This window comes from Peromyscus eremicus, chromosome 11 (assembly GCF_949786415.1).
Source record: "Peromyscus eremicus chromosome 11, PerEre_H2_v1, whole genome shotgun sequence".
In the NCBI taxonomy this organism is placed as follows: domain Eukaryota; kingdom Metazoa; phylum Chordata; class Mammalia; order Rodentia; family Cricetidae; genus Peromyscus; species Peromyscus eremicus.
In genome coordinates, this window is record NC_081427.1 from 38,033,368 (window position 1) to 38,052,366 (window position 18,999).

Genomic DNA, 18,999 nt, shown 5'->3' on the forward strand with positions numbered 1-18,999 from the left:
ACACACACACACACACACACACACACGGAATTCTGATAACCTTTCTGTAAATATCCCCTTATTTCCACACACTTTATTTCATCAAACACCTACCATTATAGGACAATTCAGGAAATAAAAACTAAATGAGGCAGATCCATCCTCAAATCACTCTTGGTGTACACTGTACCCACAAAGGATAAACGTCACTTTTTAAAAAAGGATATGACATGAGCTCCATGATTAAAATTTGTCTGTCTGAAAATATGGGATATATTTCTTCATTTCCATGTTTCCTAATAATATACACATATAATATTTTGTCTAACAAAAATGATTTATCAGCTTCAAAAACATTGGCTTTAGAGTATTGGTAAGTGGGTAGATGGTTAGCCAGCACTGAAGATATAAATATGAAAATAGAAGAGATGAACAGGAAACAGAAATCATTATATAGCTAGCTGATAGTTTACCCTATGAAGTAGGTGGCATCACCTAGGAAGAATGTCATGGAGATTCTAATAGACAGAGAGAAATAACTTGTTGGTTGGCTGTCTATATAGAAGAAAATAAAGCTGAATAATGTACCTTACTTCTTGCATCAAAATAGATTTTAGCTGAATTAAATTTTCAATCTACCTGGGCATATTGGTGTATGCCTATGATCCTAGCCTGGGCTACATGGCAAGACCCTATCTCAAGGAAAGAAAATACAAAATATAAAAAATGAAAGCATTAAAGGATTAAGCATGAACATGAGATTTTAATGATAATTTTAGACATTTTTAAAAAAGGAATCATGTATTTTTTATAAGTGCCGTATCAAATATAAAGGGAATATAAGAAAATGGATTAATAGATTTGACTCTTTAAATATAAATACAGGGTTTGGGTGGGGCTGGAAGATTGCCCAGTGGGTAAAGTGCTTTCTCCACAAGACTGAGGAGCTTACATGGATTCCCAGAACCCACATAAAAGCCAGGTGCTGTGGTATATGTCTGTATGCTTAGAACTGGGAAGGGGAGAGACAGATCCAACTCCAGAGCTTGCTGGCCATGCAGCAGAGCTGAGTCATTGAAATCCAGGTTTACTGAGACCTTGTCTTAAAAACTGAAGTGGAGAGGTATAGAAAAACGACACTGAATATTGATCTCTGACCTCCATATGCACATTCATGCATGTGTATCTGTGCATTTATACAGGAAAACATATATGGGCCATATACAACACACACACACAGAGAGAGAGAGAGAGAGAGAGAGAGAGAGAGAGAGAGAGAGAGAGAGAGAGAGAGAGAGAATAGAGACAGAGACAGAGACAAAGACAGAGAGTCAGAGTCACCTGGGAAGGCCAAACTGAGGAATTACCTCCATCAGACTGTTCTATGGACATGACTACATGGCATATTCTTGATTAATAATTGATGCCTGGGGGGGCGGGTCAAGCCCACTGTGGGCAGTGTTATCCTTAGGCAGGTCGGCCTGGGCTGTATAACAAAAGCAGCCAAGCAAGCCAGATGCAGCAAACTGGTAAGCTGTTTTTCTTCCACAGTTTTGCTGCAAGCTCCTGCCCTCAGTTCTGCCTTGATGGTAGACATAACCCGTAAACCAAATAAACTCTTTTCTTCCAAGTTTCTTTTTGTTTTGGTGGTTTATCACAGCAACAAAAAGCTAACTAGAATACACACACACACACACACACACACACACACACACACACACACACACCATGAAATCCGTTGAAATTACTATTAAATGTGAATTATATTTTTTATTTCTCTGAAGAAGCTACAAATAGAACAATGCTCTTAAATATAACACCGGCATTGACATAGAAGGAATTGATGTGGAAAGCACAACATAGTTTATGATTGATGTGCTTAAAGATGCAAATTTCCCATTTCTACTTCAAAGCCAGGGTCTACATCTTAGCTTCTGTTAATAATGAGCATTTTTATCTGTCACAGAGATGAGGCTTATTTACCAGCTTCTGGTGGGCGCCCAGGAGCTACGAAAGTCATGGTAGTTGTGACTGATGGTGAATCCCATGATGGGTCGATGCTGAAAGAGGTGATCCAGAAATGCAATGATGATGAGATATTGAGGTTCGGCATAGCAGTAAGTGGCTTCTGTTTGGACATGTCTGGCGGTTGATGGGTACACAGTCCTGAACTTCATCACTTTCCCAGTCTGCAATTTGTACAGTCTCTCTGCTTCCTGCTCGTTTTCAGTCCTGTCAACTGAATAAGTGGCTGTGGGAGTGTTTGCAAGAAGCTCTGGGATGATCAGAAACATCCTGAAATGAACAGATAGGGAAATCGAGGTAGAAGAATGACCTTTGTCCTGCTCTCTCTTTTTTCAAGGTTCTTGGGTATTTAAACAGAAATGCCCTTGATACTAAGAATTTAATCAAGGAAATCAAAGCCATTGCTAGTACTCCAACAGAGAGATTCTTTTTCAATGTGGCCGATGAAGCCGCTCTTCTGGAAAAGGCTGGGACGCTCGGAGAACATATTTTCAGCATTGAAGGTAAAAAGGCCTTGCACAAACTTTCCCTTCAAATAATTTTGTTGGAGAATTTGTTATTTTCATATAATGTATTTGCTATGTGGATATTAACTTATAGACTATGCATAAAAACTAACTCAGATATGTCACATGTCAACAAGAAAGATAAACAAAACACATTGACTATATGATTTATAAGAGAATTGTAAGTGATTAGCAAGCAGAAGAAAAATATGTATCCAGCCACTTTTGTGCTTTGCCTAAAAGAAGACACATCAATACTGTTTAATTTTCTACAAGTCTCTGAGGTATAAAGCTCATACATGGTTGATAAGATGATGAATTTTTTCAATTTTCGAGAGAACAATCTACCAACATCTATTATAATCATAGTTTTTTCTTTTTATGTTATTTCAGAAATTCTTGAATTTGTTTATAGTAAACATATATACCTTTAAAATATTGAAAATACAGTGATGATCTCCAGCAGTTCATTAGGGGAAAGGCTTTACTTATTACAGCTCTACTGATGCACCTCCATAGCCTTGGAACATCCTCAGGGCAGAATTGTCACCCATGCAGACAAGCAGGACCTCTTCACAGTTCGTTAAAAAAAGTTCCATGCAACCCAAATCCTAGTTCCAGGAGCTTAACCCAAATAACTCAGCAATAAAGCTGGTGTTTAATTGTGTACCACATATCAGGTCCTGCTTAGAAACTGGTTTGAAGGTATTGCAAAGGTGTCCACTTCTGCAGTCCAACCTTGATCTTTTGTTGATGAACTAGAAATTTCTGTCCGACACCAAATTTTATTGCAGAAGTGTGGTATTTCTGAGTTATTTAAATCATCACCAAAAACTAAGGCCTCCTGCAATTATTCAAAACTACTAAGGCATCTGTAAGAGCAAATTTGCTGGGAGTCTGTGAGTAGGAGTAATTACAATGTAATTTAAGGCTAACTTGAAATGATCTTGGACATTTTCTATTGTCGAAGACTTTTGAGGAACATAAACGTATTTCTCCCCCAAACTGTGTCTATGCAATCAGTGTCATTATCATACTTCCTAAGCAAGAGGACCCCTCACAGTAGTAAAGTTTGTTCTATTGAAGTGTTTGTGGAGGAATTTGGCTTGCTTCTCAGGAACATTATTGAAAGACAACCATTCTGACCACACCAAAAAGGATGTGCCTACCAATAGAGTTCTGCTGTGTTTGACACCAACAGATACTTAAGTGCAATTAAAACAAACTTCCCAGCTGGGAAACTCTTTTGTCTTGAGTCTTGGTTTCCAAAGGTTGACACAGGTTTCTGTCAGTCCAGTCTACTGTACAAAATAATCACCTCTTCTTCCAATGCATCTGAAGTATCTGTGCATTAGGAACACCAGTATTTAAAAGCAAAACCCACATAATTTCTTAACTATTAATGATAAATTTACAAGAACACTCTGATCTCAGTTTCCACCTTCACTAATACTTTTTCTTTGCTGAGGCTAATTTGATATCAAGAACAGCATAAATATTACATTAAATTAATGCTTAATGGGGGATCAAAGCCAACTTTGAACACTTCTTTGGACACTTTTTTAGTAATTTCCCCATCCTAGAATCCTCCAACCTACAGCTGTAAATTGACATGAGAACACTTGTGTGTGTGTGTGTGTGTTCATGAATGCACATGCTTGCAGATGTGTGTCCATGTTTTAAATTTTGATTTAAAATAGCTGACAATAGTATAATTTTTGAAAATGATATTTAACAGGTACTGTTCAAGGAGGAGACCACTTCCAGATGGAAATGGCACAAGTCGGATTCAGCGCAGACTACTCTCCTCAAAATGTGTGTATACCAGATAAGCTTAAGCCAATATTGCCACTGACCAGAACACACACAAAGACACAATAGCTTAGACACAGTAGGAAAAACAGCCCTTCCCTGAGCAATGATTCAGATTCCTGGGCCCAGTCACTATGCTTTAAAAAAAAAAAAAAAGCAGTTAAATTCTTCCTTCCCTATGTCAGAGGAAAATACCTTTTATAATAAAAGCTTTGAGTCTCCTATGGCAAAGACACTATACTAATTCCAAGCATTATCCTTATAAGAATTTCACGGGAATCAATTAATTACCTAAAACATTTGTCAGAGAAAAAAAAAAAGCCCTTTTTATCCCTGACACAATCACAGACCACATTGCCATGGTATCAATTTCCACAAGCAGAGACAGAGAATTGTTGAAGATGGGCAATTTGTGAGACCTGAGGTAGACCTGGAGTCCATGTCTTGGTAACTCAGGGAGTCCATCCAGTGTTCTCAGAAACACCCTCAAGGCCTGGACCCAAATCCTGCCCAGGACATTGGAGGGGAATGAGAGACAAAACGGTACAAGATTCTGGGAAATATTTAGGAATGAATTTGAAGTCAGAGGGTGATAAACAGATCCAAGGACCAAGAACAGCTCATTCTTTGCCTGGAATAAAAGATGCTCATGTTACTGATTCAACAACACTTAGAGATGCTGAAAAAAGTTAGAAATCTTTCCTGTAGAAAGAAGTAAATAAATACAATAGTACAGAAATATTTTCACACAATTCCATGAGGTTACTATCCCGTCATATACTCCCAGCTTAGAGTCTGTGCTTACATTATGCTTATTCTCAAAATTTTGTATTTTTCCTCAGAATGAGATATATTTTTTTCCCTATTTGGTATTTTTAACCCCACATCACCATATCCCTGTTTCCTTATATCAAAACAAACAAACAAACAAACAAACAACAACAACAAAAAGACCCTTAACAATAACACCTTTCATTCTGACCAAGCCTGTTCCTAAGGACTTGTAGCCTTTCATATTTAAATTGAGTTTGAACCAATGCAGAGGACCCTGAGCTGTCTGGTCTTCCCCATCCCTGACTTAGGCTTGCTTTCAGTCGGCTACATTGACTGTCACAACTACAGGTGAGTTTTGTGGCTGTGCCATGGTTAAACACATGGGCTATAGGGATGTAGATGCGAGAACATTTGAAAAGGACTGAGGAAAAGAATGAAGGACCTTAAGGGCTAGAGCAATAACTCAATGGATAAGTGAGCTTGTTGAACAAGCATGAGAACCCGAGTTCAGATCCCAGCACCCACAATTCAGGCAGGGGCACATGGCTGCCCATGCACCTGTAACCCTAGCACTGTGGGGAGTGCAGAGATAGGAGGATCGCTGGGGTTTGCTGGCCACCGTCTTTGATTCAGCTTTAGTGAGAGATTCCATGTGAAGGAAATGAAGCAGAGAGTGATAGAGCAGTGTGCCTGGTGTCCTCCTCTGGCCTCTTTGTGTACAAGCATGCACATCCAAGCATACAGCACACACCGCAAACATACAGAGAGTTGGAAATACAACCGGTCAGAAGGTCTCCCAAGACATGCTAGGGAAGAGCAGCATCTCCCCCCTCCTCTGAAGTCAGCACTTTCTATTGCTTTAGTGTGTCTCCTATTCATGATGAGCCTTTCCTAGGAATGTGTGGGATGAGAAGTTCTCGGGTTTCTTCTGTAAGTTCTGAAAGGTTCAGCATTTTCAAAACTGTGCCTTTGAGTTGAAGATGACTGTGCATCCATCCTGCGCCATGGCCTACTGCAAAGAGTTCTACATAATGCATTATCATAAGCTCCTCCAAGAGGGTATAGCTCAGTGGTTCTCAGCCTTCCTAATGCTGAGACCCTTTAATGCAGTTCCTCGTGGTGTGGTGACCCCACAACCATAAAATTATTTTCGTTGCTACTTCATAAATGTAATTTTGCTACTGTTATGGATCATAATGTAAATATCTGATATATAGAATGGTCTTAGGCGACACCTATAAAAGGGTGAAAACTGTTGGCATAGCTCATAGTAAGCTAGTTCTCCAGTAAAATCAAAACAGTTATATATATATATATATATATATATATATATTTTACTGTGCAAATTTTCTTAAATTTTGATTACTTATTTCAATGTTTTGACTAGCCTGAATTATCTTTCATTAAAGGTGATTTGTCTTAATCTTCATTTCTTCAATTGTTTCAGGATATTCTGATGCTAGGTGCAGTGGGAGCTTTTGGCTGGAGTGGAACGGTTGTCCAGGAGACGTCTCGTGAGCACCTGATCTTTCCTAAACAAGCCTTTGAGCACGTTCTGCAGGATAGAAACCACAGCTCGTTTTTAGGTGAGACGCAATAGCACTCGGCTCAGACAACTCAGGTTCTTTTTCTTCAATCTCTCAGGTCAGCTCAGCAGAGCCTCTGTCCTCTGCTTACGTGTTCTTAATCCACAGATGTCACCTCTTTGGCAGTCAGGCCTCAGCCCGTAAGTTAGGGAAGCTGAGTTTTGCACACAAATCTCTGTGGAGGTCTGTTAAGCTCATGTGACTGATGATGTTATTTAACTCCACTGTTTCTAAAACACACAAATCTGTTCAGGCAGATATCTCTGGAACACGGTTGTTTCTCCACAACAGAAGTTGTTCCTGAAATGCAATACACTAACTAGTGTCCTTCTATTGTTTTAAAGTTCTTATGTGTTTTTGGTTTTTGTTTGTTATTGTTGCTCATGTGATAAGCATCCAGTGATGTTCAGTATCTGTATTCTGTCTACACAAACCCTTCCAAAATCCTTTGAGAGCCTGTGACCTTAATAATTTTTATCAACTTCCACAGCCTAGCAAACAACAAATCCAGAATTTAAACCTAGATCTCTGTTAATTTCAGGACCTGTGTTCTTTCCATGAAGCAACTTTACCATTTCAATTCATTTGTTTATTCATTAAACACTTGTTAAAGGCCAGTGTCTTTGTCTTGTTTCTTGTTGCTATGGTAAGATACACTGACAAAGGCAACTTAAAGAAGAAAGGATTTCTTTGGCTCACATTTCCAGGTTATAGTCCATCATTGTAGGGAAATCAAGGCAGCAGGAACTTGAAGCAGCCAGTCCCATTATATATACCATCAGGAATAGAGAGAAATAAGTTAATGGATACATGCTTACTCCCAGCTCACTTCCTTTACTCTTACCCAGTTCAAGATCCCCTGCCTAAGGAATGGTGTCACCCACAGTGAGCAGGTCTTTCCACCTCAATTACTCACGTAATATAATCCACCTAATTCCTCCCAGATATGCCCAGGGGCATACTGAATCTAGACAAAACCTCACTGAAGTGCTCTTCTCAGGTAATAGTAGATTGTGTTAAGTTGACAATTAAAATTAGCAATAAGCCAGGCTTGAGAGGTAGCTGATGAGAACAACCCAGGATCAAGGGACAGCTTTTTAACTTGAGAGCCTATGTATGGTAGTCAGAGCTACAAAGAAAGATGAGGACAATTTATCTCAGGAGCATAAGTAATCATCACATCTAACATCAAGACTTCTGAGCATCTCCGCTACCTTTGAAAGCCCTCTCTGGCTGAGACAGTGAGGGATGCTTACTCCAGAACTTCTTCTCTCCTAGGTTACTCTGTGGCTGCAATTTCTACTGAAAATGGTGTCCACTTTGCTGCTGGAGCTCCTCGGGCAAATTATACTGGCCAGATAGTGCTGTACAGTGTCAACAAGGATGGCACTGTCACAGTGATTCAGTCTCACAGAGGGGACCAGGTAAACATCATTACTAGCAAGTGAAATTAATTTTATGAACAACTGGGGCAGGTGGACAGTTGAGTGGGCAAAGTGGAAACTGATGTTTACTGAGTGGCTCCTCTGTGTTTGGGAATGTCATCTGAATTTTCTCATGTCTATGTTAAATCCTAACAGCAGAAAGTTCACTGGGATTAAATCTGACCCTTCTCTTGCCATTGATTTTATAGGAGTAAGGGAGTCACAAACTAGTCACAAAGTAGCTATTAGATCAGGCTTTTGTCTCCTCTTTAGTAGTTTAAAGAATGGTGTTTCTATTTTGAGAAAAAAAGGAATGACTGTGTCACAGAAGAAATCACTTATTAATTTTTAAATCCTTAAGAAATGTTCACACAGGCACTCACTGAACACTGCTGGATGGGATGGCATTCAGATCTCCAGCCCTTCTAATTTTACTTCATCTCTACCTAGTTCTCCCATCTTTTCTCCCAGGCGACATGATCTGTGCTGGACCACACCACTGGCATTACATCATTCATATTTCCCTCCACCTAGAAAACTCCTTTTGTCCTTAAGATCCTATTCAAATGACACTTCCCTCCCTGCCCCCTCCACCCCCTCCCTACACTCCGATAAGGCATCTTTATTACAACAGTTTTTGTTTTGCTTTTCATGGGAACATGGTTATTTGCTGTCCTTGGCTGGCCCTGTCCCTGCTGTCTTCCTCTAAATCACAGTTCACGTAGCTATTACGGGTTCCTCTTTTGAATGTGGCCTCTTGCTCATTGGCATCAGAAACCCCTAGAGTTGCATGTGCTAGGATACATATGTGATAATATGACTCCTAAGATGAATATGCTTTGCTACTCCAGATTGGCTCCTATTTTGGTAGTGTGCTGTGTTCCGTTGATGTGGATAAAGACACCATTACAGACGTGCTCTTGGTAGGTGCTCCCATGTACATGAATGACCTCAAGAAGGAAGAGGGAAAGGTCTACCTCTTCACCATCACAAAGGTAAACATCAACATCAAACAGACAGCTTAACTGACTCGAGTACCGATAAATAAGTTCATCTAAAATTTGAGGGATGCTTATTATTCTGGAATAATCACTAATTTTCATGCATAGTATGATATGTATTTAATTAAATTCAAGGTGTCATCATTGTTACAATTTTTAAAAAGACATTAAAAGGCATGGGGTTTAATATTTAGTGTTTTTCATGAGAGGTCTTTGGGTATGTGTTCCTATTCAAAGGAAGCCATTATAAGCACAAATAATTTTTAGCATACACATAAATATAAATATTGGTTCACTTTTATAGCATCTTGTGACATTTCTTTGAAATGATAGTAATCACTGGGCACGCTGACCTCTTCATCTCACAGTGAAAACAATTGTCCCAGCAACTCCAGCAACCTCCAGATGACCTAGAATGCTTTCTACATTAGTTTGTCAGAAAATTCCAGTGCTTGGTGTCACAGTTAGGTACACGTCCAATCCTTGGAATTTCAGATTCTTGCCATAAAACTGAGCTGACTCAAAGAGAGAAGGCATCATTTTTCCAACTTGTAGACAGAACTCTAAATCCATTTCAGTAGGAATCTGAAGTTCTGCAAGGACAGCTATAAAAGCAAATGAAAGGCAGTGGTTGACACAGGAAGCCAGATAGGTGTAGGGGGCAGGGACAGCTGTGCTTAGTTGTTGGGATATTTTATATGCTTGATACTTACTATATATTAATGTAAAAACTGACCCTTTAACACAAGCAGTTAAAATAATGGAGTGCTGGGAAATACTGTGGGTTCTGGGAAATGAACACAGGTCCACTGCAAGAGCAAAGAGGCTCTTAACCACTGAGCCACCTCTCCAGTGCCTAACACTATCTCTTCATGCTTTCTCTATCTCAGAAAATTAATTCATCTCTATAAAATTACTATAAACGAGAAAGAATCAACACTGACCCAGTTTCCTAGGTGAGGCATTTTGCTTTCTTGCAAAGCCATTAAATATTTTCATACTTGAGCACAAAATCTGAAGGAAAAACTGTTTTATAAAAGAAAATGCCTTTTCCTTTGCACAGAACCATTTCGTGTTGCTTGTCGTGAAGTGATAGTGACTTCATTTTCCACTTCCTACCCATTATAATGATGTCACCATTCAGCAATAAGTGAGATCTAAATGATCATGTTTCCTTGTGCTTTGTACCTACCTTAATTTCACTCACGATATTTAGCCTTTCACCGGAAAGTTTTTAAATCAAAGATTTGGAAAGAGGTAACAGTCCCAATACTAAGAGAAAGTGGAGATAGAAGGCCAGACGTTTTATGTAGGTTTTTCAGGTACAAAAAAAGAGAATTATTACCTCCTTTAATCTTGGCTTAGGAGCAGGTATCTTATGACCTTAATTAGTGAAAATTTTTATTTGTAACTCTCATCACAAAATAGAGAATCATCAATTCTAAGAATAAGTCCCTGTCCGCTTTCACATAGTTGCGTTGAATGTTAGTGATACACATGGAAAACTTTGCCGCAACCCTTCCTTCTCCCTTTGCAAGGGCGTCTTGAATCAACACCAGTTCCTTGAAGGACCTGAAGGTACTGGAAATGCTCGGTTTGGTTCAGCAATTGCAGCCCTATCGGACATCAACATGGATGGCTTTAATGATGTGATCGTTGGTTCACCTGTGGAGAATGAGAACTCTGGAGCGGTATACATTTACAATGGTCACCAGGGTACCATTCGAACCAAGTATTCCCAGGTAATCCATGAACGTAACGGCTAGAGCTGGACAGCTTCATCCAATCCATGCCTCTTACCTTAGATCTGTGTTCTTTCCATCAAAAATATTTAGTAAAGCATTACTATTTGTTGAACGCCATCTCTGAGAATGCTGTACAGAACAAGACAGACAAAATTCTGCTTTTTGCTGACCTTATATTCCAAAAGAGAAAATGTGAATACAAGAAGTAAGTTGCAGTGCTATAGATAATAACAAATGCCAAGCATCAAGCATAAGAAGTCAGTTAAGAGGTCAATTTTCAAGTATTGTGAGGGCTATCAGATGATCAAAGGATGGTGAAGAAGGCCTCACTAACAGGCAATTTTGTGTAAGTCCTGAGGAAAGCTAGCTAGGAAAGGAATCAAGACCTGAACTTGTCTCAGCTCATTCCTAGCCCACTGACTTCTCGCCATTTTGTACTGGCTTATACTAACACATTAAAGATCCATGCTGTTTCCTTGAGGAAAGAATCATTGTAAAAATAATACAGAGATCATACGTGGGGGAAGAAAACAGTAAAATTTCCTGGACCAGATAACCTGAAAAATGACCATATAGAGAATGTAAGGGGCAAGACAAAGGCTGTTGCTCCGAGTCAGCTGTGTGTACTACAACTTCATGTTAAATCTGCTCTTTCAGAAAATCCTTGGATCCGACGGAGCCTTCAGGAACCACCTCCAGTTCTTTGGAAGGTCCCTGGATGGCTATGGAGATTTAAATGGGGATTCCATCACTGATGTATCCATTGGTGCTTTGGGACAAGTGGTTCAACTCTGGTGAGTCAGCAAGTGCAAGATTAAGACTAGCTAATTAAAATGTCCTGCTGGATTGTGTAGTATGTGTAATGTATTTTACACAATGTATTTTATAAGACTGTAGGAAATGTATTTATCATGGTTTGAGTTGCATAAAGGAAGAAATACACATGGTTTTTCTGAAAGCTGGGGGAATACATATGTGTGTGTGTGTGTGTGTGTGTGTGTACACATATATATGTGTGTATATATACATTCATATATAATTTACTGGCAGTCATGTATCTTTATTACACGTGTACATATATGTACATATAGAGATAGATAGATTTCTTTGTCATTAGAGTCATACTTTTCTTCTCCTTATGTGGAGTCAGTGTGTAGAAAAGAAGATACCCTTAAAATGCTATCCCACATGTTTCTAAATGTTATCTTCTTACACACAGCCTCATTTCAGCTTCCAGTCAGGAAACCTCATGAGAGCAAACTTGTAGGACACAAAAAAGTGAAACTTCCTATGTGCTTAAAAAGCATAGTTTAAAATCGTAGTCGTGAATAAGAATCATTGTTTTGGCTTCGCTGAGCTCTTCATTGCCTGTGTAGGTGTAAAAGTTGGGGGAACATGAAAGGACTCGAAGGAAATATGGTTCAAGGTTTTAAAAATTAGGTATGTGAAGAGTTTGTAAAGATAGCTCAGTTGGTTAAAGAACCTTCTGTACAATCATGAGGACCTGAGTTCGATCCCCAGAACCCATCAAAAAGCCAGACAGAGTCAGGTGAGGTAGCTCATGCCTTTTATCCCAGCATTTGGGAGGCTGCCGCAGGTGGGTCTCTGTGAGTTTGAGGCCAGTCTGGTTTTCATAGAGCATTCCAGGCCAGCCATAGCTCTATAGTGACACCATTTAAATAAGTAAACATACAAAAAGCCAGGGTTAGTGGCATGTAACCCCAGTGATGGTGAGGCAGAGACAATACCTGGAGCTCACTAGCCAGCTAGCCTAGACTAATTGTCAAGTCCCAGGGCAGTGGAGACCATGTCTCAGTCAACAGAGTACCTGGGGGATGACACCCAAAGTTGGCCACTGACATCCTGATGCACATGCACATACATACATGCACCTACACAGACACAGACACACACACACACACACACACACACACACACACACACACAAGAACCAGACAAATACACACAAAACTTGGGTCTATGATCTAATGAGATACTGGAATTGAAAAGAAATTGATTATACAGTCAAGAATACTCATACGTCCATTTTTCTCTGTTGAAAATATATGCTTTAACTGTCCAGACATATTGGGAATAGAAACACAGTCCACTGACATTATATGATTTCTGAGTTTGATGCTACTCTCTACACATGTGAATTGAGCTTTTCAAGAGTGAAATGCATTTCTTTTTGACAAGTGAAACTGTTATATGGAAAACCAAGGATAGCTTTAAGACTGAGAAACTAGAAAATGCATTTACTGAATAAAATTAGTTAAAATAATTAAAGAATGGCATGCTAGGAGTGCTATAGAGTTACATGGCTTCATTTAACACAATGTATCAATCACATACTTGGCAGCAATGGCACCGTATAAGCCTCTAGGCGGTCTTTCCCACGTGGTGCCTTTGCATTTACCATACTGTGACATAGTTTAGTCAGTGATGTGGCTAAGCTTCTGATCTGAAAGGTGTACTTGATTCTTCAGAAAAGTCAACACACGTGGAATCAAATGAATGTGCTGAGCTGACTGTTCATGCTAAGCTAATATTCTGTGGTCACATTCCTACAAAGTGCTGAACTGCTTTTTCTGGATAACTCTAGGAATAATATGTAATGCATTTACAAAACATGTAAATCAACATCATCTGTATTAGAATGAATGTTCAGTCCCTCAAATAGTTGCGCTAAAATTCAATTAAGCATTAGATTGTAAACCTGAAGCCCTGTTACATTTCTTATTAGATGTGTCATGGCTGCATATTAAGAGAAATCACAGATACATAGTAACTTTTGAAATAGTCTTTCCAGTGATGCCTGAAAATAAAAAGAAATGTTTTCTGGATCTATTTGTAGTACTTTTCAAAAAGGTGAAATTACTAATCATTGCTTGCTGCCTTAGAAATAGTGGAAGGTGTACACAGGAGTCATTGTGGTAAAGTTCAAATTCCAGTAATGGGAGGACTCAGACTGTAGGTTCCATTTCCTCACTGACAAGTGTCCTGTGAAATGGTAAGCCTGTGTCTCAGATATTTTCATTAATAGAATGGAACCAATATTTGTTCTATTTCACACCAGCTTTAAAAGAGAAAATAAGGCTGTCTCGGGTACACAAAGGGCCACACTGGGATAGAAAACTCTGGCACCCTGTAATGGACGCCTCAGTCATATTCTGCCATCATACTCATTGCCACCATCACGGACAGGTGACACTAACCATGGAGGCAGCAAGGCACAAGCCATGGCAACATTCATCAGCTCTGACACCTCCATTTCCCTGTCTTCTCTCTCTCTCCTGCCATCTCAAGAAGCAAGAGTTACACCAACCCCAGTTGGGAAGACACAGAAGGGTCATGACTTAACACTTCATTTGCAAAGAGATTTCAGGTTCCTATTCTGTGTAGGCACAACTCTGTTACTTATATATATTACACACACACACACACACACACACACACACACACACACACACACATATATATATATATATATATATATATATATATATATATATATATATCAGGCACACAGTTACCAACAAAAAAATCCATTCACTCCTGCTGCAATCTTTTGCTTTCAAATAGGAAAAACTGCTCAAATTCTAAGACAATGGAGAGAAAAATTCAATGATACCAGCCCTGGGTCCTCTATGTGACGTCATGTTTGCTGGTATGCTGGGCAATAATGTGCATATGTTTCCATTTGTGTCTTTCAGGTCACAAAGCATTGCTGATGTGGCTATAGACGCTTCATTCACTCCAGACAAAATCACTTTGCTCAACAAGGATGCTAAGATAATCCTCAAACTTTGCTTCAGAGCAAAATTTAGACCTACTGGGCAAAACCATCAAGTGGGTGAGTAGACCTTAAATAACCCATACGGAGATGGGTTTGCCTTGACAGCTTTAGCTAGACGTTCTGGTTTACAGACCAGAAGAAATAAGGATCTTTTACTGGAGATGCTTAAATTGTCACACATTCAGTATCTAAGAGTAGTTCATTAGGCATGGGAGGTTTGTCTAGAGCATCTTTGCTCAGCTCTAGCTGGTGACATTTTACTGCAAAACATTGTAATCACGATGGCATAATCATAGGCTCTGAATTTGAGTCTCTCTTATCCACAGTTCCCTTCCGTAGATCCTCAGCACACACAGATTTCACTGAACTGTGGCAAGTTCTAAATGAGTGGGCCACCTTCTGTCTATACCATTGTCTACGTAGGTGTGCTTAGTAAAAACACTGGTATCAAGCAGAAGAAAAAGAGAAGGGAACACACACTTTGTAACCATTGTTTTATCATTTCTATAGTAGGAGTCTGAAGTGTGTCCCATCAGACAGGGGAAAGCTCAGGCAAAGGTCAGCAGGAACTGTCATCCTGTCTCTCCTAGAGAGATGAGGTCATCTTGCAGGACCTGACTGCGGTACAGCATCTTCTCTGAAGCCATTTCTAACCAAACAACTGCTCTGTTGTCTCAGCATCCTCTGTAGACAGCAAGCAAAACACCACTTCATTAAAAGCTGAGTGTTTTCCCTTGCTAATCCATGGATTCTGATCTCCCCTCCACCAGACTCCAGCTCTATATTTCAGATCTCTTAGTTCCTAGTGGCACTTAACGAAATTGCAAGCAAATTAACATACACGCTGAAAACAATCAGGTCGGTAGGTTGTCATGCTTCGTGCCAAGAAAGAAATGAACAAGGAGAGAAGCCAAAGTGGGATTCACAACTGGCACAGCTTCTGGATCTCCTTACTCTCAGGTGTTCAAACCCCGACCCACCTTTGAGTGGCATACCTCACAGGCCTGCCTTGGAGCACACATCCATCTGAGCAGCCATCATAGTTAAGCTGAAAACCACCACCATATAAACATTTTTAGTCTGCTTAAAAGATTAAAATGGAAAATGTATTCTCTGGCAGACATGGCTGGCTGCCCAGCTATCTTGGCCCTAAAGCATGAATAAGCCTTGTGTGTCTTCCACGTTTTGAGTGTTCTTCATATGTTCTGTTGGCACATCCTGAAAACCCTGTACTTTCAGAGGATTCCCTTCCCACTGATTGGCTTTTGAGTTTGGGGCTTTTCTTCCCTTTGGGAACCTTGCCCTTTTGACACTTTATCCTGCTGTGCTCAGGTCTACCCTGATGAGCAGGAAATAATTTTTCACTTTGTTGCTTGGCAATAACAATACACAAGAACGAAATCCCATTTTTAAAACCGTATGATCTATGGAACTATATATCTATTTTATCAAGCTATTTTTTAAAAAAGTATATCAAATGTGCTAACTTTGTCCTTTTGACAGTTATCCAGCCCCTGTTATTAGTTTTCCATTTCCATATTTTTTCTCATTTTCTTTTCGTCTGTCCATTCAATTCTTTCATGTTTTTGATGTTCTTGTTGGTCTCATTAAGTCACGGAAGCCCAGAAATTTCTTGTTTCTTTAATAGAGATATTAAAGGTAATGTAGATACATTGTCTTGGGAATTATATTCAACTTTAAAATACTGAATAAATAGTGATAAAGTAATTCCAAATTAGACAGCTGCTGTAACCAGCTGTCTAATTTCTGGGATGCGGCCCACGGACTTTCTTAAAGGCAACCGGTCTGACTATTTAGACCTTGGTTACTATGGTCATTTTCTCATCATACAGGAGTATTTTCATTTCCACTCCTCTGAATTGATGTTAGTCATTTCTGATTGCTAGAGAAACAGAGACTCAAAGAGGGTAGCTCAAGGTCAAGGAGGTCATAAACTGTAGGATTACTGTCAATCTAAGAATATCTGACTCAAACCTTGGAGCTGCGATGCTGCACGTCTTTCTCCACGTGAGCATCTAGAATATGTCAGACCCTGTACGTAGATGATCACAGTTACTTCTCATAATAACATTTAGTCCTTGTAATGGCGTGGAAATGGAAAGAATGTGAACCTTCATTTCAAAATGAATCATATTTCACCTCTGACCTTGTCCCAGCGGTGTGAACTCATGCCCATTATTCTGCCTCCTCTGATCTAGTTTGTTATCTTGACAGTAGCATCAGAATATCCAGTGTCCAGGTTTACTGTAGAGTTGGTAGCATATGAGGATGTGTTCAACCGGAGGCGTTCCTTAATGACGACTTCTCTGTGTGCCCTATGCTATGGCAGATGAAGCTAATACACAGGAAAAGGACTAATTTGCCCCATTTATCCAGTAGATTTCCCAGGGCAAGTACAATTGTTTTTGTTTTCCATTGCTGATTGCTGCATTTCTCTGGTTCAGTTTTTTGTTTTTTCCTTCACTTGGACTGAATCACATGAAATTACAAATGCCATATGGTTTCTGCATTTTGTTGATGTCAGACTCTTGTCCAATAAGATACAAGAAAACAAGATTGTTTTCTTCTTCAGAGCTCACTGGACATATTTCTTTGTGATTTTTATCCTAGCCATCCTGTTTAACATGACACTTGATGCGGACAGATACTCATCCAGAGTAACCTCCAGGGGGATATTTAAAGAAAACAGTGAACGATTCCTGCAGAAGAACACGGTTGTAAATGAAGTACAGAGCTGTTCTGAGCACCACATTAGCATACAGGTGAGACCTCAGAGTTACATCTCTCCACCTCTTTCTTCTAAAAGATTAGCGAGTACAGAAAGTCTAAAGTGGGATTTACATGTTAGGAAATTCTCGCCTTTCTAATGACTGCATCTCTTGTCTAACTCTGTGAACGAGAAGCACATTTCTTTTTTTTAATTTTTATTTTTATTTTGCAATACAATTCAGTTCTACATATCAGCCACGGATTCCCTTGTTCTCCCCCTCCCGCCCCCTCACCTTCCCCCCAGCCCACCCCCCATTCCCACCTCCTCCAGGGCAAAGCCTCCCCCTCGGACTGAGATCAACCTGGTAGACTCAGTCCAGGCAGGTCCAGTCCCCTCCTCCCAGGCTGAGCCAAGCAACCCTGCATAAGCCCCAGGTTTCAAACAGCCAACTCATGAAATGAGCACAGGACCCGGTCCCACTGCCTGGATGCCTCCTAAACAGTTCAAGCCAATCAACTGTCTCACCCCTTCAGAGGACCTGATCCAGTTGGGGACCCCTCAGCCATTGATTGATATTTCATGTGTTTCCATTCGTTTGGCTATATGTCCCTGTGCTTTATCCAACCTTGGTCTCAACAATTCTTGCTCATATAAACCCACCTCATTCTCGCTCCCAGGGTTATTGTAATACTTACAGTCACATTCTGATTTTATATGTGTTAGTGGCATTGCATTTTATATAGGGAAGGCAACTAAAGGGAATAAAAGATTGTTAAAGAAATCAAACACTTGGGGCTAGAGAGATGGCTGAGCTGCTAAGGATACCTGCTGCATAGGCATTAGTGCCTGAATTCACATCTCCAGCACTTATGTAAAAATGTTAAATATGGCTATACATGTGCCTGTAAGCCCAATGCTGTGAACGTCAGAGACAAGACAATTTCTGGGGCTTGCTGGCTGCCAGGCTAACTCCAGGATTATCTAGAGACTCCATCTCAAGGGGAAAATGTAGAGCATGATGAAGGAAAATAGCTGATGTCCCCCTTGTCCCCCCCCACCACATGCACAACACATATATGCACGCACACACACGTGCACATACACCACACACACACATATACACAGGTACACATGCCCCTACACCATACACACGTTGAATAAAGAAAATAAATAGATTAATTAAATAAATGCTTTTTTTAATTGAAAGACAACATTTTCTTTTTTTGTTTGTTTGTTTTGGGTTTTTTTGGGTTTTTTTTCTTCTTTCATTTTTCTTTATTAAGAAATTTTCTACTCACTCCACATACTATTCACAGACCCCCCCCTCCTCCCTCCTCCCACCTCCCAGCCCTCTTTTCCAAGCCACCCCGCATCCCTGCATCCCCCAATTTCTTAAATGACTAATTGGGTGAACTTTCCATTGACAATTTCATTTTGACATCTCTTCCATTAGGTAAAAGTTTCAGTCATTTTAAGCTACTGAACATGAAAATCTCAAATGTGGTGTCTAATACCGCTTTACACTAGGTCAGTGGTTCTCAACCTTCCTAATGCTGTGACCTTTAGTACAGTTCCTCATATTGTGGGGACTCACCCCCCATCATAAAATTATTCCAT

At 39.8% G+C, this 18,999-nt stretch overlaps 1 protein-coding gene across 1 annotated transcript in view; it reads left to right on the forward strand.

The window, feature by feature from the left end:
• The window catches only part of Itga2 (integrin subunit alpha 2), a 96,043-nt gene that overhangs the window by 55,531 nt on the left and 21,513 nt on the right, over positions 1 to 18,999 (forward strand). Inside the window, exons 8-17 of the mRNA XM_059276337.1 lie at positions 1,946 to 2,096; positions 2,342 to 2,507; positions 4,249 to 4,325; positions 6,544 to 6,682; positions 7,961 to 8,106; positions 8,958 to 9,101; positions 10,646 to 10,849; positions 11,510 to 11,646; positions 14,569 to 14,708; positions 17,283 to 17,434. Coding sequence (XP_059132320.1) covers positions 1,946 to 2,096; positions 2,342 to 2,507; positions 4,249 to 4,325; positions 6,544 to 6,682; positions 7,961 to 8,106; positions 8,958 to 9,101; positions 10,646 to 10,849; positions 11,510 to 11,646; positions 14,569 to 14,708; positions 17,283 to 17,434 — 1,456 coding nt within the window. The remainder of the gene's footprint in view (positions 1 to 1,945; positions 2,097 to 2,341; positions 2,508 to 4,248; positions 4,326 to 6,543; positions 6,683 to 7,960; positions 8,107 to 8,957; positions 9,102 to 10,645; positions 10,850 to 11,509; positions 11,647 to 14,568; positions 14,709 to 17,282; positions 17,435 to 18,999) is intronic.